The sequence below is a fragment of the Pteropus vampyrus genome, unplaced genomic scaffold, assembly GCF_000151845.1.
Source record: "Pteropus vampyrus isolate Shadow unplaced genomic scaffold, Pvam_2.0 Scaffold46, whole genome shotgun sequence".
Classification (NCBI taxonomy): Eukaryota; Metazoa; Chordata; class Mammalia; order Chiroptera; family Pteropodidae; genus Pteropus; species Pteropus vampyrus.
The window spans coordinates 74,582-96,413 of NW_011888827.1; the positions used below are offsets into that span (position 1 = coordinate 74,582).

The following is a 21,832-nucleotide window of genomic DNA, read 5'->3' on the forward strand; positions in this document are numbered from 1 at the left end:
AGAAAATAATAATAATAATAACAATAATAATAATAAACCAAGACTACTGCATATTATCTTTAACTCGAGTTCAAGCTCGAAATCAAACTCATGTCATATCCCCAATACCTTTCTTTCCCCCCAGAACTTGGTGTTTTAGGAGCACCTTATTCTTGCCTGTGTTCCGCACGTGGTTTATTTGCACGTCTTTTCGTGTGGAGTTACCCTGCAGCCAGGGCTGCGCCTTCTGTGCTGCTGGTGGCCGGCAGGAGGTAGGCACCGGTGTTGAAGACGAGCCAGGCTTTCCTCCTAACTGCTCTGCCTACCTAAGGAGCTGCCATCCGGGGTACATTCTTAGATTCCACATTCCCCATAAATTGCTACCCTATTCTCTAGTCCATATTCTCAATAGAGCTTTTCATACTAGAGAATGGGACGTGTCCTGTTTTATTTCTTCTATGTTCTCTCCCCCCTTGAGGGGCTACATCCTGGAGACTGGATCTCTAGCAAGGATAGGGCTTAGGCCTAGGGTCATGATATGCCATTCAATTTCAGGTGAATTGGAGAATGCAAGACAATATGTTGTCTGCATAATAATTTAACAGGCTTTTACATCCTCTTCTATATTTACCTTTGCAAGGGGGGAAAGGGGTAGGCCTCTTTAGTCAAGATCAACTCAAAACTGAAATCATAGTATTCTTTGTTTATATAAAGATACTTGTTGAGTTTTTAGGGTATAACTAAGTGTAGAGGTAGGTGTGTGATAGACTTCAGAGTTTTGGAGAGGCTGTAGATTTTTTTAAGAGGAAGTCTGTTTCCTCTTCCCTTTGATTTTGGGCTGGTCTTGGTGACTTCTTTGAGCAGTAGAATATGGCAGAAGTGATGTTCTGGGGTTTCTGAGGCTAGTTCATAAAAAGCCTTGTAGTGTTTGCAGGCCTCTCAGAATCCTCAGTCACCATGTAATAAATTCAACTACTACATGACCTGAAACTACATGGGGAGGAGAGAAAGAGGAAGGGACCAGCCAAGCGAAGCCTAGCCTTCTAGCCCGTCCTGCAAGGGCATATAGGGGAAGCAGTCTTGGACCCTCCTGACTAGCCCAGCCATCACCTGAGTGTCCCCGAGTGGCTCCAGTGGTACCATATGGGGCAGAAAACTTGCTCTGCTGAGCTCTGCCTGAATTCCTGATACACAACTGTGAGATATAACAAAATGGTGCTGTGGCTTAACTTTTTTTTAGTTTGATGGACTTAGAAACAATTAGGGTATAGGATTTTATTGTACTAATAGCTATGAAAGTATGCTAGTGTAAAAAATATAATCTAGAAAATATTTTTAACTTTATTTTTCTCTAGTTGACTTTTCAAAAACGGTGGTATACACAAGAGCTCCCTTTGAAGTGGTTTTTTAATTTTACTCTCTTCTTTTGACTTTTCCCTGAGGATTGTCACTTCTATAAGTGCTTCCGGGTGAGGCTGGACAATTGGATAGGCTGTGACCTGTTCAAATTCTTTTACTTCCTCTTTCTGCACTTGAGATTTTAGGAGAGGAGGAGCCTGGGTATCGAGTTTCTGAGCACCTTGCTGATCATTTCTTTGCTTTGTGAGTTCTCTCCCTCGAATCATTCGGTCTTGATGTTTCTTTATCTGTTCCTTTGTCCACTCTACCTTGTGCATTTTGGTTTTAGCCTTGGGTGTTTTGTGGATATTTTCAGCCTTCTCATCCTTCTCCAGTGTGGATGAATTGGTGAAAAGTACTTCCCTTGGAATTCTTTGAGGAACTAGTCGATACTCGTGGTCTCTGAGGCCTCTAGCTTGTTCCGCTCGGTGTATGTGTTTCTCGATCTGCTTCAGCTCTCTCTCAGACACTAGATAGTCCCATTTTTTAGCATCTTGTGTTTTTTCACTTTGTGGTCTTGTTTCCTCTTCCTTTATTTTCATATCCCATCTGGGAACCATTTCGTCTTCCCATTCCTCTTCCTGCATCATTTCTTGATGTCGCTGACTGTAGTATTCTTCTGTTTTAGCAAACCAGAAGTCAAAAGATGTGGCCTTAAGTTTATGAAGCGTTTCATTCTCCTGTTGAAACTTTTGGACTAACAGTCTCCTCACTTCTGAAGAATGGACACCACCTAAACTCTTGTCGAAGGAAGTATTAGAACTTTTTAAGTTGGATGTCCTTTATTACAGTCTTGGCACAGCTCTCAATTGACTGTTAGCCCTGCCGGCCTCCTACACCATGTGCCATTAGGGTCTCTTAACTGTGTTTCACGTCCTTTTCAGATCTACACTCCCTTCCCCAGTGTTCCCTCCTAGTTGAAGATTTGCCTTAAACTTCTTCTAGGAAACAGAAGCAGTCACTTAGGAGCACCTCCTCTTCCCACTGTCAGGCATCCATCCCGGACTCTGCCTACCTGTCTTTATGATGAAAACAGTGTCCCTTTATCAAAAGCCAGTTCTGTCACCCATGCTTGTTGAGCTTTAAGAACTTCAGTGTGCAATTATCAAATTCCCTTTCCTACTTCATCAAAATTTTCCTGCTACTGGATCATTCCATCAGCATAAAAATATGCTTCAGGATATAGTCTTCAGAAGAGGAAAACTTTGTTTACTGCATCTCTCTCTAGCTTCTGCTGCCTTTTTTGCTCCCTTCACGGTATAACTCGAAGCAGTTACCTATAACCCCTCTCCACGTCCTCACCTCACATTCTCCCCTCAGTCCTCTTCCACTGGATTTCCGACCCCACCGCCTCTCTGAGACTGCCCTCGTCTGGGTCACGAGGGATCGCCACATTGACAAACTCAGTGCTCCCATCTCTGTGCCTGCCACACTTGACCTGTCAGCAGCATGCAACAGAAGTGACCACTCTGTCCTCCTTGAAATACTTTATTTTCTTCTGGTTTCCAGGCTATTGCCAAGGGCATGTGGCCGGGGCTATCTTGGACTCCCTAGACTTATCCAGCTGTTAGCTGAATATCCCCAAGTGACTGACCAGCCCCTCATTTTCCTACTTTATGGCCACTCCCACCACCTGCTTTGCTGGTTCTATCTTTTAAATGTAACGTAGGAAAACACAGCAGAGAAATTGTCACTTAAGAGAGAGCAGAGTCACGTTTAGGCCTCCTTGGACACAGACAGCCTCAGTCATTCAACCAGGTGACCTTCCACGAGTCAGGCGCTGCTCCAGAGAGTGGGAATAAGGGGCGAGCAAGACAGTCAAGGCATGAGGCCTGCGCTGGGCTCACCTGTCGGCTTCAGACCGAGCTAATGTCCTTGACGTCTCCTGACTCTTCCTCTGAAGCGCTCTCTTCAACTCCCCCCTTCTCAGTCCTGTCATTTCTAACTTCAAAATGCCCACACTTTAGGGGAGCAGCCTCGCTGGCTGCCCTGAATCCATACTCCTTTCCTTCTGCCCTCGGCCCCCTCAGACCAGTCACACGGGAGCCAGAGTGCTCCGTGAATTACACAAATCTGAGCCCATCACTTTCCTGCAGAGAAGCCTGGGATGGGGTCCTGTTGCTTTTAGAAAATCCCAGATCCCAGTATGGCACAACGACCTGGTAGCTGATGCCTCTCCAAACGGTCTTGTCAGCCCGACTGCTTGCTCACTCTGCTGCACTCACACTGACTTTTCTGTTCCTCAAAAACCATATTCTCTTTCCCATTTATTTTCACGTGCTCTTCCTTCATAGACTCCAGAAACATACACTATAGTAGCTCTGACTGTGGTACTTACGTATGTAGCTTCTAGGTTTCAGCTTTAATGTCACTTCCTCAGACCTTTCACATACTCATTCAAATAAAATCCCACCCTTTCATGCCACTTAGCACGATCTGTGGTAACAGTCTGTTTAACGTCCACGCTGTGCTCAGTCCTACCCCGCCGGCACCACGCTGCGAGGTGAACCAAATGCTGAACTAGACCATAAAGGCAGAGCTCTCTCCTTTGAAACGCTGGTGATAAACCCTTCATGATTGTACTACCAGCTCCAAAGTTCACGGTAAATGTATTTCCTCACCTTAATCTTCTTTTCTAGTGGGGACTGGGAACCTACTGCAATCCGAGGGTCTTGAGTGTTTTGGGCCCAGGCCAATCTAGAAGAACAAAAAGAGAAATGATACTAGGATTCGTAGGAGGGTTTCAGGGAACATGCTCTGGCATGAATTGTATTAGGGAGTTGATTTGGGACTGACTTTCCTTATATATATGATGCGAAAGGCATTTCTCTGTCAATAGGAAGGACTCTGCAATACGTTTAATTTCTTGTATTTTTCCTTGAAGCAAGGAAGGAATGCTCTCTAATAAAAGCATAAGCAAAAAGCCACATTGTTTGAGGTTGGGATTGTCAGAAGTACCTTTATTTTAACCCTGGAGAGGGGAGGCTGAGTTGCTATTTCAAATTCCACACAGCACTGTCTGTGTATGATCGTTGGTGGAACAAAGAACTTACCTTTGATGGGAAAATAAGTTCTCAAAGTCAGTCCATTTTAAGTGGTTATGCATAAAGTCATTGACAATAAATTTATAAGCTATCATTAATTTACAGCAGCTATCCAACTATAACATTTCATGATTCTTATCAAAGGTTTACTTAGATAATAAAAATTTGATAGCAAGAAAGTTTTTTTTAACTTAATGAAGAGAATTGTCATTTAAGACAGAGCAGAGTCACATTTTAGGCATACTCAAGACCTGTTATTTACCTGCTTAGTAAGCAGACAGGTTCTATGTTTAGCAATCTGGTTTATAAATATTGTTTCTCTGACTTAACAGTGAAAACAGAAGGATTTTATAACATAAAACTAGAAAAAACTAAAAATTAATTTGCCTTTTAAGTAAAGCTAATTTCTTAAGAAGACATATATCTGCTTTCATATTTTTTTCCCTAGGAGGTTCTTGTATTTCCATAGCAACATTTACACTAGGCATTGTGCTAAGAACTTAATCTTCCAAACAATCTATGGGGTAGGTACTCATCATCCCCCAAATCATGGCAGAGTGGGCTGAGGCCAAGTTGCCAAAGGTCCTGTGGTTAGTTTCAGAAGCAGAATTTGTGCCTGCGTGACTCAGGAGCACATAATTTTCATTCCTGTGCTACATCTGTTCCTAGATAGATGAATATTCTGCCTTAACTTCAAATGGGAGGAAAGTAATACCTACTGTTCTTCCGGACTCAGAGCCAACCATTCTGAGTCTGTCACCAAGGGAGGGTGTGCAGGTGGGGTCTGCACTGCTGGTCGGTCCTTCCGTAGACCCCCACTGCATCCTCGCCCCGCGGTGCCTTTGGTCACTTCCACTGTTCTTGTGGCCTCATATTGTTTCTCTTTTGTGTCATTTTTTTCAGCCATTGCCTTATCAAACTCCAACTTCAGGAAGAACATTGTTGCTCTTCACACTCTTCCTCTGTGTCTGCTCTCCTGAGGTGTTCTCCCCACTCTAATCTCTTGTTCTCTCTTCTGCAAAATACTGTTTTCCACCCAACAAAGTCTCCGGCCCTCTTTCACACTTTCAGCTAGCTACTATTGATCCTTCAGGATGCCTTCCTTGGACTGCTTCCTAGGGCAACCAGTAGCAGTCACAAGCTTTTTGTGTCATCACTATCCTAGATTGAGACTACTGTGAGGCGGTAGGTGGACATCATCTGGTTGTCAGGGAACTTCATTGTGAGCTGGACTGAATGGCCAGAGACAAGGTAAAGGGGTTGTGATGTACAGACACAGGCATCTCATCTCAGTGCAGTTGGAGAAAGCATCTTTCAAGGCAACAGAAGCGTCTTTTTCTTTTTTTAAAATATATATTGCCTATCGGAATCAGTAGAAAACCTTGGAGTGGGTCCTGCACACACCCAGTAGTTGGTGGAGGTCTGACAAGTATGCTGAAGGCCCAGTCACGTGGTCTCATCTTCACTTAGCTGGCGTGTCACTCAGCTCAATGCTGTTGCTGCTGCGAAGGTTTTGTGCTTTAACACCATTTAATATACTTGTCGCATTATTTAATTTCGTTCATAACTGGTCATTAAAGATAAGCAGTGTTGAAGTACAAATTAACGACAACGATTCTGCATATTCACTTCAAGATGCTCTTCGCCATGATGGAAACTTCATCTGTCCAGAGTCTTCGTGTACCCTATTAAGATGTCTCTAGTTCTTGAAAATAGAGTGATTAATCACAACTTGCCTTCTTATTAGGAATAAAACCTGTCCCTTCCAAAATATATGCTATTTGTATGACTTCTTGAAACTGTAGCCCCCCAAATGTTTTATTTCATTTTCAGAAATATTTTATGCTTAAAAAAAATCAAAGAATTCCAAACACCAAGTCATGACAGTGTTTTCTATTTCTTACCAAACACTCAATTAAATTTCAATTTACATTTTAATCTTCATTTGCTTCCTAGATACCATTTTAACACTGGTAAAGTCATGCCACTCAGATGTCACTCATGTGATATCAGTTCAGCCCAAATCGTTATGTAACTGAGACATGACAGCATCATACTACAAGTTCCTAATATAGGCATAACTTGTTCCGTTGCACTTACACAGACGTTGCCTTTTCTCACAAATTCAAAGACCCTCTCCTAACAAGATTACAATTTGCTTTGTTGTGGTGGTCTGGAACCTAACCTACCATGTCTCCAAGGTTTGCCTGTATTCGCTATGAGCCGGGCACCGTGTGACGTGCTAAAAGACGGTATCTTGTTATCCTCCCATGAAAACAATAGAAGCCTCTTATTTTGATAAAGAAAAATAGGCAGTTCTTAATGTGAGCCTCTCTTGAAGGCACCAGCTTAATTAAAACATATAGAGAATCACATAGACGTAAAAGTACTTTTAAGTACTATGTTGTAAATTGTTTCTCTTTCCTCAGAAAAACTGGGGGGATAAAGAATATAAACTAGGGAGATAAAGAACATTTTTGATAGCAAATCGGGTTGAAACAAACTGAGCAAGACTAGACTTTTCCCTAACATAAGCAAAAGATGGCCTGAGTTTTTTTTCTATGATAAATGTAAAAAGAAAAAGACTGCTAACAATATTTTATTAAATGGCTAAATTTTAATCCTTTGTGAAAAATCATGAAATGTTTAAATAGTCATCAGAAGTCCTAGCTAGGGAAGATGATGGTGGTTTCTGAACTAAAATTATTGTTAACCATTTCTCATGTCACTGAACTTGAAATAAACTTCACAGATAATCACAGATTAACTTTTAGCATTGGAAATAGTACCTTGCCTGCTGTCTCCATCTTGCAGGAGTTTGAACACAAACTTGAAAAATAGGAGTGCCTCTGATAGTATCTAAACATAAAAAGCTGACATTCCAACCGCCCTATGTGGTAATATTCTCCCCATTTTTCGTATGAGGAAATGGCAGCTAAGGGAGTTAAGCTATGTGTTCGAAGTCACAGCTGACAAAGCGAAGGACTGAATCTTGATTACATAGAGGAATTTTGATTATATTAATTGCTTTTGCAATGTTGAACCAGGGTTGCTTACGTCGAATAAGTCCTACTTGGCAGTGGTGTATAATTCCTTGTATTGTTGGATTCCATTTACTAATACATTTTATTGAGGATTTTTGCATCTATGTTCATGAGGTAACGTTCTGTAGTTTTTCTTTCTTATAATGTCTTCGGTTTTGGTATTACGGTAATGCTGGCGTCATAAAATGAGTTAAAAAGTTTCCCTTTGCTTCTATTTTCTGGAAGAGACTATAGAAGAGTTGATATAATTTCTTCCTTAAATGTTTGGTAGAATTCACCGGTGAACATATCCGGCCCTGGTGCTGTTTTCATAGGCCATTAATTATTGACTCTATTTCTTTAGATAAAGGCCTATTCAGATTCTTTCTTTCTTCTTCTGAGTTTTGGTAGATTGTGTCTTTCAAAGAATTGATGGGTTTCTTCTAGGTTATCATATATATGGGTATACAGGTGTTCATATTATTCCTTTATTATCCTTTTAATGTCCATGGGATCAGTAGTGATGGTCCTTCATTTCTGATATTGGCAATTGTTTAGTTTTCACTACAGTTTTATCAATTTTATTGATCTTTTCTAAGAACCAGCTTTTGGTTTTGTTGACTTGCCCTATTAATTTTCTGTATTCGATTTCATTTATTTTTGCTTTAATTTCTGTTATTTCTTCTTTCTGCTTATTTTGCATTTAATTTGCTCTTTTTCTAGTCTCCTGAGGTAACTTATATTATCAATTTGAGATCTTGTTTCTTTCTAATGCATGCATTCGGTGCTATAAATTTCCCTCTAAATACTTCTTTTGCTGCATTTCACACTTTTAGAAGTTGTATTTTCATGTTTAGTTCAAATATTTCTAAATTTCTCTTGAAACTTCTTTGACCCACGTGTCATTTAGAAGTGTGTTGTTTTGGAATTCTTCAGCTACTTTTCTATTATTGATTTCTAGTTTTAGTCCATTATGGTCTGAGAGCATACTTATTCTCTTAAATTTGTTAAGGTGTTTTTTTATGACCTGGAATGTGGTTTATTTTGGTGAATGTTCCACTTGAACTAGAGAATGTGTATTCTGCTGCTGTTGGAGGAAGTGTTCTGTAGATATCAGATCGAGCTGATTGATGGTATTGTCGAGTTCAATTATGTCCTGACTTAATGCCTGCTGAATGTTTTTGCCTCACATATTTTGCTACTGTGCTTGGTGCATACACAAAAAACATATCTTCTTGGAGAATTGACCCCTTTATCATGATGCAATGCCTTTTTTCCCCTAATTTTCTTTGTTCATAAGTTTACTTTGTCTGAAATTAATGTAGTTTACTCCAGCTTTCTTTTGATTAGTGTTAACAATACATCTTTCTCTATCCCTTCACTTTTAATCTAATGTTTTTATATTTAAAGTGAATTTTTTTGGTAGATAACATGTAATTGGGTCTTATTTTTTTTAATCCTGTTTGACAGTCTTTTAATTGGTATTATTGTTATGTCCTACACAGTCCTACAAAAGTCCTCTTTTCCTCTTTAGTATTTTTTAATTCTATCACCCTTTCTCCCTTATGTTTTTAACTAGTTGTATGACCTTGGGCAAGTTATTTAGCCTCCCTGGTCTTTGTTTTCTATGTTGTGAAGTTGCTGTAAGGATTAAATGAGTTTTAAAACATATGCTTAGGACTTTGGACATTCTCATTGTTCAAGGCTGGTATGTCCTGGAGTGCTCTGGCTAAGGTTGGTGTAGGGCCTGGGATAAAGTTGGGTCTTCAAAGGAACAGAAGTGAAGAGGGACAAGACTATAAGACTGAAAAGTCTCCTGGCCTCCTACTTTTGTACCGAGCATGGCATTCTGCTGTTTTATTTAAAAAGCCCTCACTTTCATTTGAAATGAGAGCCTATCCCAGGAAGGACAAGGAATAATCAAATTTGTCATAATGAACAAAATGGGTGAAATCCGTCTTAAGAACATGATACTGAGATCTAGTAAAGCATTCGAGTTGGAGCTAGAGAAGCTCAGAGGGACCCTGAAAAGCTGCTGCATGCTCCGTAGCTATCCCTTAGGGTTTTTTTTTCATTATGTAAGGCGCAAGTGATGCTTAGCAAATAGGTCAGTCTGCCACTACTAAATCAGTTCAATTTAACCAGGCCCATATCCAGCACAGTGGACCTTGGGGTCAACTCAAGTTTCACTATTTCATTTTTTTTAAAGTATTGCAAAAAGATAATTAGCTTTATTGTTGACTGGGAAAAATATAAGGACAGTCTATCTGCACACATGAGGTAAAGATCAAGGCATTACCTTGCTGGAGGTACTCATTTTTATACTTTGCCTCGGACTGTTACTCTTTAGGAAATCCTCTTTAAAATAGTGGTTGCAGGTTGGAGACTCATGGGCTGAATTCAGCCTATATGTTTTGTTTGTCCTGCACAGTTAAAAAAAAAAAAACAATTATATTAAAGCAACATTTAAAAATTGTACTTTAGTGTATGGCCATGTCACCCTGTCCATGACTGATCCCGTCTGATCTCAGAAGTTAAGCAGGGTTGGGCCTGGTAGTACTTGGATGGGAGACCACCTAGGAATACCAGGTGCTGTAGGCAATTTAAAAAATTGTACTTAAAAAAATCTGATTTCTAGTTTCTCTCTAAAAGCCGTAAGTCATGGTGGCACTGGGCTTACAATGCTGGCTCTGACAGTTTCTTTTATTTTCCAATTATACAAAAATTTTAATATTTTTGGCAATAAAAATTATAAGTAAAAAAAAAGAACTGAAAAAAAAAGAAAAATAATTTTAAACTCACATCGGAGATATATCCTTAGAAAACTTTTCCACTTACCAGATTGACAAAATTTCAAAAGTCTGATCACAAATCAGTAAGACTGTGAGGAAACTATTCAAAAAAAGTCTGACAGTTTCCTTTAAAAGCGGTAAGCGTTCAACTACCCGAGCCATTCACTGGATGTCTGCATGTGTACTTAAGTGAGTGCTTGCTGGTTTGGAAGAAGCTTGAGCTGGCTACAGGGTGGTGAGCGACAGCCTGAGATGGTAACTTAAACTGAAACCTACAGGAAAAAACTGAGCGATTACAACCTCCGTGCTTCAGTTTCCTTATCTGCAAAAGGCGGCCGACAACGCGAAGTGGTGGGAAGGATCGGCGATGGAGTAGGCGAAGGGACCCGCTTTCATAACTGCCACCCACGCTAACGTCCCTGCTAACGTTCGGGACGGCCCCAACACCGACGGGACCCGAGGCGCCGGTCCGGGGGCCAGGCCGGGGAACCGGGGAGCACCGGTCGGGCCTCGCTCCCCAATCCTCCCCGCGGCGGGCCCCCGCGCTCTTCCCAGGTCGGCCCCGGGCCGCCGAGAGGCGTGGCCGGCCTGCGCGTCCCTGGCGGCGGCCATGGCCTCGGTGGTGGAGTACAAAGGCCTCAAGGCCGGCTACCACTGCGGCTACTGCGAATCCGAGGAGGGCAAGGTGTCCTGCGGTGAGTGTCCCCGTCCATGGGGCTGGGCGCGGCCGCCTCGCGTCCACGCCCCGCACCGCCCGCCGCGCCCCGGCCAACCCCTCGCAGGGGATCCCACAGGCTCGGCTCCCCTTACTCCCGCTTCCCCTTCCCACTCGTTTCTTCCCAGACCGATTCCTTTCACACCCCGTCTCATCCTCACCGAATATGGCGTTCCCTCTCCCAAGAACGAACGTAAATAGCGGAAAGCTGCCCTGGGCCAAGATGGCGCGGGCGGCGTCAGCGCCGAGGGGCTGCGGCGAGGCCCGAGCCGCCGGCGCCCGTGCGGCTTCGCGTGCGCCTCTGGGCGGCGCGGTGCATTGTGGGGTGGCGGCGGCGCTAAGCTGGGCTGCGTCGCGTTTGGAGGGCCGGGGCCATGGCTTCCTGGGCCGCTCTTTCGTCCAGCATCGTGGAGTATTTCCAGGGCGAGGACTTTTACCGCTGTGGCTATTGCAAGAACGAGTCGGGAAGTCGCTCCAATGGTGAGCTGGCCCGCGGAGGAGGGCGTCGCGATCTTGGGGGCTCCGCGGCTGGCGGGCGTCTTCGGGGGTCGTGGCTGCCCCACTCGGGCCGGTCGGCTCGAGGGACCCACGGCGGCTGGAGTCCCCGTCCGGCCTCTGTCTCTTGGAGGGAGTGCGGAACGCAGCTGCCCCGGGAGGGCCGCGGCTGTTAATTTAAAACGGACCTCAGCTGATTCAGCAGGGAAGTTTTTAGGTGTTTATTCACACAGGTGCTCGGACATGCGAAATAGTGATTGTCTCTCACTACCTCAAAGTGTGGAAACAGATGTCCATCACCAGCAGGAGACGGGTAAATAGATGATGGCATGCTGTGCCAGGGAGCACTGTAGTGTAGGCAGTCAGGGCTGGAGCAGGCAGACCTTTACGTGCTGATGCGGATGTGGGAGCATCTCCATAGTAAGTGCAAAACGCAAGGCGCAGGACAGTGAATGTCAGGTGGTGTCATTTGTGTAGAAAACGGTGTGTGTGCAGACGTGCATGGGCATCCATGAATACAGTGTCTCTGGAAGCATATACAAGAAACTGGTGACCGTAGTCGCTACTGATGAGGGAGGGGGCTTGTTTGTGCTGGTTTTGAAATTTTTACCAGATGTTTATATGCCATGTCATTCCTCCACCGATCTCAATGACGACGATAAGGCCAGCCTACAGTTTGTTTTTTTTCCCCCTCCATCATGGTTCAGGTTTCTTTCAGAAGATTTGTTGTTTGTAAACAAAACATTGTTTATTTCATTTATTTATAAACATTGGCAAATGTAGAATCTCATATTTTAAAGAATAATCCAGCATTGTGGAAAGTGAAATATCTTCAAAGATGTAAATTTAGATAGTTCCCATTTTAAAAACATAAATGCCCCACAGGGGCATGCTTTGGGCTTTTATTATAGTGTGTGTATTTACTCATTAATTAAAAGTGTTTATTAGGTGCTTCTTGTGGGTGAGAAGGAGTAGAATGTAATGCAGTCATTAGGAGTGAAGAATATGAAGATGAGCTAAGTGGAAAAATGTATAGAGTGTAGGGTTGGTTAAACGGTGAACAAATGACCATGATTCCAACCCTGGGAGCAAAAAAACTCAGGAGAAGCACAGTAAACTGTGACTGGTAGTACGCCTTAGGGTATTATAGATTCCTCTCGTCTCCTTTTCAGAATTTTAGTGTTGTGATTGTAATATATATATAATAAGTTATATTAAATATGTCTAAAATTAATAGATTCTTATTTTTCCATTAGTTTTAGTAAGAGAAAATTGATTAATATAGATGTCCTGTGTCTAAAGTTCTTTGGAAGAAACCTGCTTTCAACCTTTTCACCTATAGAGATAACTGTAAATTTTTATCATTTTAATTTAATTCTAATAATAATCTTTACAAGAGGACACCCCACCTATTGGATAGGTAGGTTTTATTATTCCTTGTTTACAGATGATGAAATTGAGCCTGGTAGAGTAACTTGTTGGCCTTATTGAGCCCCACCCCACCCGCAGGCTTCTGGACATTTCTGTTGTTCTCCAGTGCCCAAGCTTTTCTCACTGCATCCTGCTCCATCCTGCTATATGGAGCCTGCCGCTGTCTTTACCTCTGATGCAGTTTACTGTTTACAAGGAAAAAATTCATTTTTCTTTTAACATTAATTCAAGTATTCCTTTTAATGTTTTTTCATAGTCTTCATTTTTTTATGGCTCTGTAATTTCATCATAATGATAACGTAGAACCTGGGTTACTCTGTTTTACTTCAGAGGAATATTGCTGTGTACATTCGTCCTATTTTTAAAGATCAAGACTATTCTCTGTATATATGTAAAACGTATAAAAATCAGGAGAATTTATGTGCACAAGAAAACATTAGCTTTCTAATTCTTCTGAAGAGACCAGTTTCTTAAATTATTGGAGATACTATGGTTTAAAAGTGTGATGTAATCTGATTGCAGTGAGGATCTAAATTTATGATGTCATAGAGACTGTTGACCAGTCCTGAATTAAATGTAATCAGTGATGTGTTTGCTTTTTAAAAATTAAGATAAATACATCATAATTTTTATTTATGTTATGTATTATGTCAAACTAACAAGTATGAAGTATGTACAGACTTTCATTTCTCCAGTATAAGCTAGATTTTTTTGCTTCTATATTCACATTAAAATAATGCTTTGAATTAAAAAAAAGTAAGAAGTTCAGCTTGCTGTAGCTAACACGTTCCTTATTTTTTCAGGCATGTGGGCACATACCATGACCGTACAGGATTATCAGGATCTTATAGACCGAGGCTGGCGGAGGTAAAGCTCCTTACTACAAAGATGCTGCTCTCGTCATTCAGGTTCTTAGAATTGAAAAGAATATCGTTTGCCTCTAAAATGTTTTCCCGTTGTTGGAAAGAGGTTTAAGAAAAATTTTTAATTCTTTTGTGTAGTGATTTCGTTTTCTTTTTGAAGCTGTTTTTTGGGAAAACGTCAAATATATACAAGCGTAGAGAGTGTATTTTAATGAACCCCCTGTACCTGTCACCAAGCATCAACAGCGAACATTTTGCCGATCTCATTTCATCAGTTCTCCTTGCTTCCTGCAATGGACTGAACGTTAGTGTTCCACCCAAGTTCTTACGTTCAGTCCTAACTCCCATTATGATGGTATCTGGAGGTGGAGCCTTTGGGAGGTGATTAGGTGACATAGATGGATCCCTCATGAATGAGATTAGTGCCCTTATAAAAGAGTCTGCAGAGAGTTCCTTTGCCCTTCTGCCATGTGAGGACACAATGAAAAGAGCAATCAGGAAGCTTGTCTTCACGAGACTCCATGGCGGCTGGTGCCTTGATCTTGGACATCTAGCCTCCAAGACTATGGGGAATAAATTTCAGTTACTTAGAAGCCACTCAGTCTGTGGCATTTGGTGATAACAGCCCAAATGAGCTAAGATACTCTCCCACTTCTCTCCCCATTAAGTAATTTAAAGCAAATTTCAGGTATCGTGTCAATATACCTGTAATAAGTATGTTTCTAAGAGACAAGGATTTTTTTTCCTTTATAACATCCACAACGCCATTTTTATACTTAACAAAATTGATAATTCTTTAATGTCACCTGTTTCCTAATTTTGATTAGATTTTCTGCTTGTCTCAAAATGTCTTTTTTATTTAATAATTGGTTTATGTGAATCTGGATTCCATTAAAGTCCACACATTGCCTTTGACGACTAAGTTTTTTGATAGTTACTTTTACGTAGATGATTTTAAAGGAATTATTAGGCGAAGTTTCTTACGTGAATGCAAGCAGTGTTAAGTGCCCTATGCCAGTAGTCCCCAGGAGATGTCCCCAGGATTGAGCACAGCAAATGAAGCTTCACAACTTTATTTAAACTTAGTAATGAGTCCCAAAAAACAGATATAGGTCAGATGTTGAAGGACTTCATGTGCCATAGTAAGGAGCCTTGTTAAAAGTAGCAGGCAACCGCTGAAGGCTTTTACGACAGAGGAATGTGATGAAATTCGTGTTTTGGAAATGACCGTTTACGTAGCAGAGAGGTGTTTGAGGAGGTGATCCTGGAGGCAAGAAGACCCATTGCAGGGATGTGAGATGGTGAGGACCTGTCTTTGTCAGTAGCGAGGCAATAGATAGGAGGGGACAGATTTAAGATACATTTTAGAGGTGGAAAGTTTGCTGACAGAGGATAGAGGTGCATTAGTGGAAGGAGTCTAAGATGACCTCCAGGTTCCTGGCTTGGGAACTGAACTTGTGTGTGATCGTTGGGGCTGCCCTAACAAAATACCACAGATAGGACAGCCTAAACAACAAAAATTCGTTTTCTCATAGTCCTGGAGACTGGAAGTCCAAAATCAAGGTTTCCACAGCTTTGGTTTATTCTTAGGCCTCACTCTTGGGCTTGCATGTGGCTGCCTTCTTGCTGTGTCCTCACGTAGTCCTTTCTCTTTGTGGGCACATCCCCGGCGCCTCATGTCGCTTTGTCCAATTTTCTTATAAGGACACCAGACAGATTGGATTAGGGCTCATCCTAACAGCTTCATTTTAACTCAAGCGCCTCTTTCAAGGCCTTATCTCCAAATAAAGTCACATTTTGAGGTGCTGGCAGTTAGGGTTTCAACATATGAATTCGGGGGGACAAAATTCAGCCCATGTCATGGTTCTGCCATTAACAGAGACCCAGAAAGCACAGTTGGTTTGGGGATACTTTGTGCTGGCACATTTGGAACCCCCAAGCGTGGATGTCATAGCAGCATATATCAGTCCCACAGCATCCTAGGCAGTTTTCTCTGCTCACCGTGGTGTTAAGGATTGGTGGTAGGTCAGGCGTGAAAGAGATCTCAGATGAGGTGATTAACCTCGGGATATGTAGGTGCAGGTTTAGCAAAGGAAAAGCTGGCCTCTGGTCCTTGGCGTACCCACGTTGCAAGATTATTTAGCTTAGGAAGAGTAAATCTAAATGTGTTTTTAAACTATTGATTGGATTTTTACCCTAATTAAGTTTGTGCTGCTATACTCATCTACTTTGGTACATATGAGAAATGAGTAAGAAATTAACAAACTTATTTTATAATTTTAGAAGCGGGAAATATGTGTACAAACCTGTCATGAATCAAACGTGTTGTCCTCAGTACACAATAAGGTAAGAATCTGGATAGAAGATCTATAATATGAAGATTGTATATAATTTTTTAGTGGAATCTTGCTTTTTTAAATGTTCATTTTCATTCATAGACATTCTTTATAAGGAAAAGCAAATGAATTATGTTTTTTCCATACTGATGTTATATTCACATGCCCATCAGTAGCTTTTAGTAATGTTTAATTGGTCCGTATATGAATATATTGAAAAAATACCTTTATTTGGTAATCTAGTCAGCGATACCATCAAATATTAGGGAAATATTGGGAAATACATTACTTTTAGATATCAAATTTTTATAGGTTTTAGCTTAGGGCTTTCCATGTTCTATCTTGTTACTTGGCACAGTACTTACATTCAAATAATGCTATAGCATCCTGTAGAACAGCAGTCCCCAGCCTTTTGGCCCCAGGGACTGGTGCTCCTATGAGAATCTAATGCCTGGTGATCTGAGTTGGAGCTGAGGTGGTGATGCTAGCGCTGGGGAGTGGCTGTAGGTACTGATGAAGCTTCCGCACTTGCTGTTCACCTCCTGCTGTGAGGCCCAGTCCCTAACAGGCCATGTACAGGTACCCAGTCCGCAGCCCAGGGTTAGAGACCCTGCTGTAGAAAGAGGAAGAGGAGGGCCAAGATGTAATCTGACATGTGTATTCAGAGTAGTTTTCTTCATTTGAAAATTTAAATTAAACAGTCTTTTCCTACAAAGCGTTTGATTAATTTTTCATAATCTTTTGGGTTTGCCCCTGCCCCCTTCACCCCACCCTAACACGGAAGGATTTTCCCTTCTTTGGTTAGAAAGGCCTTCCTCCTCCTCTCTCCTTCCCCTTCTTCTAGGAGACAATAGGTAAAGTATAATGATATTGTGAAGCACTTGTCTTCAGTGTCAGTGTGTATATATACTCTAAATCAGGGGTCCCTGACCCCTGGGTCACAGACCGGTACTGGTCCGTGGCCTGTTTAGGAACCAGGCCGCACAGCAGGAGGTGAGCGGTAGGCAAGAGAGAGAAGCTTCATCTGTATTTGCAGCTGCTCCCCAGTGCTAGCATCACTGCCTCAGCTCCACCTCAGGTCATCAGGCATTAGAGCCGCATAGGAGCACCGGTCCCTGGTGCCAGAAAGATTGGGGACCACTGCTCTAAATAAAAAAAGCAAACATGGTTGTATGCATCATTTTTTGGCTGGTCCTCACAGCTATCTCTCTTAGCTGATCTTAATTTGTTTTTGGGTTGCAGACTATTTTGAGGATTTGATGAAAGTAACAAAACTGAACAAGGGAGGGGGCACAGAGACAAAAATATGTAACACTTTACGTACTAATTTTGAAATGATCCCAGACTCCCAAAGTTCCACTGATTTCCTGGTTAAGAATCCGTTCTCTTACCTAACGTGATAGACCTGGGACAATAAAGAGAAGAGATGGACGTCTGGTTTGCTGCCACCATCTCATTCATTGTGTAAAGAACACAATGACAGAGTAGCTGTGCTGTCCCTCTTTGAGCTTTGTTGGTTATGAAGCAGTGATGTCTTCAAAGGCAGAGGTCATTTTCTTACAGATAGCAGTTTATTTTTGCATGGTGGCCATGATTTTGTCCAAATAAGTCTGAAGTTGATTGGGCTGAACCCTGAGAATCTCTAACCAGAAAAGTCCATTTGCTGTGAGTTAAAGAAAAAAATAAAACATATGGAATTTATTGTAAATATGTTATCACCTGCAAAGCACAGTTCCAGGCGAATTGTTTTTATGAAAAGGGATTCAGTTAACATTGCAAAACAAAGTAATTATAAAATGACGTTTTTGCATTTTATAATTTTGCATGGAAATCAAACATTTTCTGAGTTATTATTCTCTATATAACTTCGTTATTTATATGTCGATCTTATGGGCTCATTTTGCATAGTTAACTCTCTTGGTTATTTTACCTTGTTTACTGCAGTAGTTACAATGAGACCTAAAGTAAAGACACAGTGGTCAAAGCCTATAGTCTGGCTTCTTGTTAGGCATGCATTAGGGGCTGCCCAGTATGTTAGTGTAAATGAGGATGAACTTCCTAGGTATGCATTTTTTAAAAATTTTAATTTTTATCAGAAATTTTAATTTTTATGTGCTAATAATTTAAGGAATCAAATAGTCCCATAAAGCTTATTTTGCAAAATAGCAAGCCCCTGAGTCCCTGTACATTTTCTATTTCCCAGTGCAGTCACTTTCAGATCTTTTAGCTGATATTTTTGGCTTTACTCTCTAATATGCTTATATAATTATATTACTTGATTTTTTTTTCCTGGTCCATTATCTCTGAGCTTCTCTCTTTGAAAGATAAGGATTTACTTTTATTTTATTCCTATTCCCCTGTCACATTCACGCTCCTTTTTGTCCTCATCCTCAACTTTCCATCTTAGAAATATTGTAATTTTGGATGAATGTCATCATATCGTGACTGTGTAAATGTGCTTCACAGCTAAGCCATATAGTATACTGTGATTACTTTTTCTTTTCTGCTTTCTCTGGAGTTGATAATTATCTTTTCATTTGCATATCTTTGATGTACCGATCTCCAGTTTATTTAGGAATGTCCTCCAGTTGTGTAGATTTCCTCAGTATGTTTAGCTGCTGCTTTTGTGGAATTTTCTGACCATCTCCGATCTGGACAGGTTGTCTCTACACCTGACACATCACTGTCATCCTAGGATCTCTTTACTGTCATCTTGGGGATTCTCTTTGGCTCTCAGGTTGGATCTGTCTCCTGTCTTCTCTGCTTTTTTCTTGGATTATTCCTTCCTTGTAGTGAAGCACAGCTTCTAATAGCTTCCTGAGAAAAAGTGCGTGAGAGGTAAACTTCGAGACTTTGTATGTCTGAAAACGTTTTAATTCACTACTCAAACTTATAGTTTGTTTGCCTGAGTATAGAAGTGTAGATTGGAAATAATTTTCGTATAGGATTTTGAAGGCTTTGCTCTATTGTTGTCCTGTTTCTGTTGAGAATTCCAGTGATATTCTGATTCTAGTTCTGTCATCCAAAAGCGTTTTCTCTTTGGAAGTTTTTTTTTGTCTTTAGTATTCTGATATTTCACAGTACGTTTGGTGGGGTGTCTGTTTTCATTCATTGCATATAGACTTGAGGGGCCCTTCTTATCTATGAGCTCCTCCCATCGTATCCTTCAGTTCAGGAATTTTTTTTTGTATTATTTTGTAAATCTTTTCCCATCTATGTTTTTACTTCTTCTATGTTTTTATTCAGATATTGGACCTTTTAGTCTGGTCCTCTGGTTCTTTTCAGTTTTTCATCTCTTTTTGCTGACTCTTTTGGGTGATTTCCTCAACTTTATTTTCTAAGTCATCTATTTAATTTTTTATTTCTTCTATTTTTGCTTCTGAAGGTTTCTGTGCTTAGACTGTTTTTCCTTTTTCTTTTTTGTCACATACTATTGTATGGCTGTAATAGCTCAAGAGAAATAAGAGTGCTCTCAGGATATTTTTATGACTATTTTTTTTAGGTTCTCTTCTTCCTGCATACTCTTTATCCATCCTCCGAGTTATTTCAGTTTTTTTTTGGCACCTGTTCCTGTAATAGGCCCTCCTCAAGTGCTTGGTGATTCTAACTTTCCAGTGTCCCATTGGAGATTCTGTGTACTCGGGCGGGTCTTGCTTACTGTGGCTTTTGAGTAGGGCAATCTGGCTGGACTGTTCTGTTGGGGAATCTCTCATGTCAGCATTTTTAGGTCTGATTACATTCTGGAGAGAAGGTGCCTGTGGGTATTCTGGGGCTAAGTAGGGGAAGTGGGTTTGAGGTCTCAACGTTCAGCATGTAGACTTTTATTTAAGCTTCCTGTTTCCAGTACAGTTCCATTGCTTTCAACTGTGCTTGTATCCTTCATGTGAGAGGCTCTATTTTTTACTCCTTCCTAAAAATGCAGTTTTCTGCTGGGTTGTATAGGGTGTCATCTATGCAGAGTTGGGAGGCCGTGTGACATCTACTTCCAAATCTTTTAGGGAATCCTCTTATTTTTAGACCCACCTTCTTGCATATCTCCTCAGATGTCAGGTATCGCCAGTCTCTCAGACTTTTAGGGGCAATATAGAGAAAACTGGATACCTTTGGCTTTTCTCACTGTTGGTTTAGGATTCAACTTTGGCTGAGTCAGTCACCACTTGTACATCTGCTTTCCAGCTTCCAACATTTCTCCCACTTTCTTTTTTCTAGTGGTTTATGTCTTTTTCTTTTCTTTTTCTTTTTAATCCCTCAACTGTAGTTTTCGTAAGATTTGGGTTGGGGTAAAGGCTACATTAAACTGTCTTTATCCAGAAATCCCAGGCATGAGCTTTGCTTCATTGTAGTGGATACTACCCGTAGCCGATTTTACTTCTTCAGAGTTTGAGTTCATTTATTATTTGTTTTGTTTTCCTAGGTGCCGACCTTTACAGTTCCAGCCATCGAAATCTCACAAGAAGGTTTTGAAAAAAATGTTGAAATTTCTGGCTAAAGGAGAAATTTCCAGAGGAAATTGTGAGGGTAAGATGAGATGGGGAGGTCTAAAAACTACTTTAAAATGAAGTATCTTTCCAAGTTCTCACTTTCAGTCATTTTTTAAGTTAGGGGGAAGGAGTCCTTACTACAGTCAGGCCCTATGACTATGATGATGATTACCGTTAGAACTGTGGCCGCTGTCACCTTGATTTGTTGGCCCCAAGTCAAGGATATGGGGAACATATTCCAGGGAGGGTCTAGCTTGGGGAGAAGATTAAGGATCGTTTTAAAGATGTGATGTCCTGGAGTTTATTGAAATATTAATTTTCACAGTGCTTTGGTAACTCTTACCTTACTTGATCCTAATAATATCCTTAAGAAGTAAACAGAAAGTGGTATTGTCTCTGGGGACACAGATCCTTATATGTAATTTACACACGATTGCACAATCACTTTTACTACTGAGTAAAGTTCAGATTTTCTGTGTTTGAGAGTTAATGCTTACTTTAGTAAATAATATTGCTTGAGATTGTTTCTTACACGTCTGATAAATTTTGAATTGTAAGTGAATTTCCTAAAAGGTAATTACTAACATTTAATTAGCTTTAGTTACAGAGTCTTCGCATTTTCAGTTTTTTCAGTATTATTACTTTTTTAAAAAGCTTACAGGCAGTGCCTAATACCTGAGCATAAGACTGGGAATGCCATCCATTCTTCGGTTTTGCTCGCTTCTGCCGTAGGCAGTACTTAACCTTGGGAGCCTCCCACCCTAGTCTTAGCTTGTTGTTTCCTTCCCCATGTGTGTTTTGAATGCCACAATGTCCCAGTCCCTGTTCTAAGCACTAGAGAGACAGTAGCCAGCAAGACAGTGCCCTCATGCACTGTCCTTAATGGACCAGGATTCAAGACGACTTGGAGCAGACTTGGCAGAGCTGGGACAACAAGGAGGCCTGAAGGCCTGGGTCATGGAGGCTCAGGGGCAGTTGGAGCATCGGGAGTATCAGCATTTTGTTGGTATATAACCTTAAAGGTTAAGTAGAGTTTGTTGGTTTGTTAATTTAAACTTTTTTTCAGTGGTTGGAATCATGTTCTGAGTTTCAAAAATTAATATTCAGTTAAGCTTTGAGGATACTGTCCATTCGTAAATTTGTGGTTGTCTGTCTTTTTATGTAGCTTTTATGTTTGGTTCTTTATTTGACTTGTTATAGTCTTCTTAATTATTTATGTTTGCAACTTAATTCCTAGTGATACACTCATTAGGGCAAAAGCCAAACAGCTTTAAC

General features: G+C 41.0%; 2 protein-coding genes and 1 pseudogene across 4 annotated transcripts in view; 2 read left to right on the forward strand and 1 right to left on the reverse strand.

The window, feature by feature from the left end:
* Nucleotides 1-1,297: 1,297 nt before the first annotated feature.
* Nucleotides 1,298-11,245, reverse strand: LOC105291440 (putative uncharacterized protein ZNRD1-AS1). Of its 3 annotated transcripts, none has more exons than XM_023530081.1 (3): nt 11,113-11,245; nt 3,999-4,074; nt 1,298-1,996 (listed from the first exon to the last, which is right to left on the reverse strand). In XM_023530081.1, the coding sequence occupies exon 3, from the start codon at nt 1,965-1,967 to the stop codon at nt 1,302-1,304; it is 666 nt and encodes a 221-aa protein (XP_023385849.1). In that variant the 5' UTR covers nt 1,968-1,996; nt 3,999-4,074; nt 11,113-11,245; the 3' UTR covers nt 1,298-1,301. The 3 variants fall into 3 exon arrangements, with proteins under 3 accessions (XP_023385849.1, XP_023385848.1, XP_011357513.1); XM_023530080.1 differs by having other exon boundaries at nt 1,298-2,110; XM_011359211.2 differs by having other exon boundaries at nt 1,298-2,117.
* Nucleotides 9,928-10,045, forward strand: LOC111739076 (annotated as a pseudogene).
* A 31-nt stretch (nt 11,246-11,276) lies between the features above and the next one.
* The window catches only part of ATE1 (arginyltransferase 1), a 148,742-nt gene continuing 138,186 nt past the window's right edge, over nt 11,277-21,832 (forward strand). The window contains exons 1-4 of the mRNA XM_011359304.2: nt 11,277-11,431; nt 13,681-13,744; nt 16,024-16,086; nt 20,491-20,612. Of these exons, the coding sequence (XP_011357606.1) occupies nt 11,326-11,431; nt 13,681-13,744; nt 16,024-16,086; nt 20,491-20,612 (355 nt within the window). The 5' untranslated portion in view covers nt 11,277-11,325. The remainder of the gene's footprint in view (nt 11,432-13,680; nt 13,745-16,023; nt 16,087-20,490; nt 20,613-21,832) is intronic.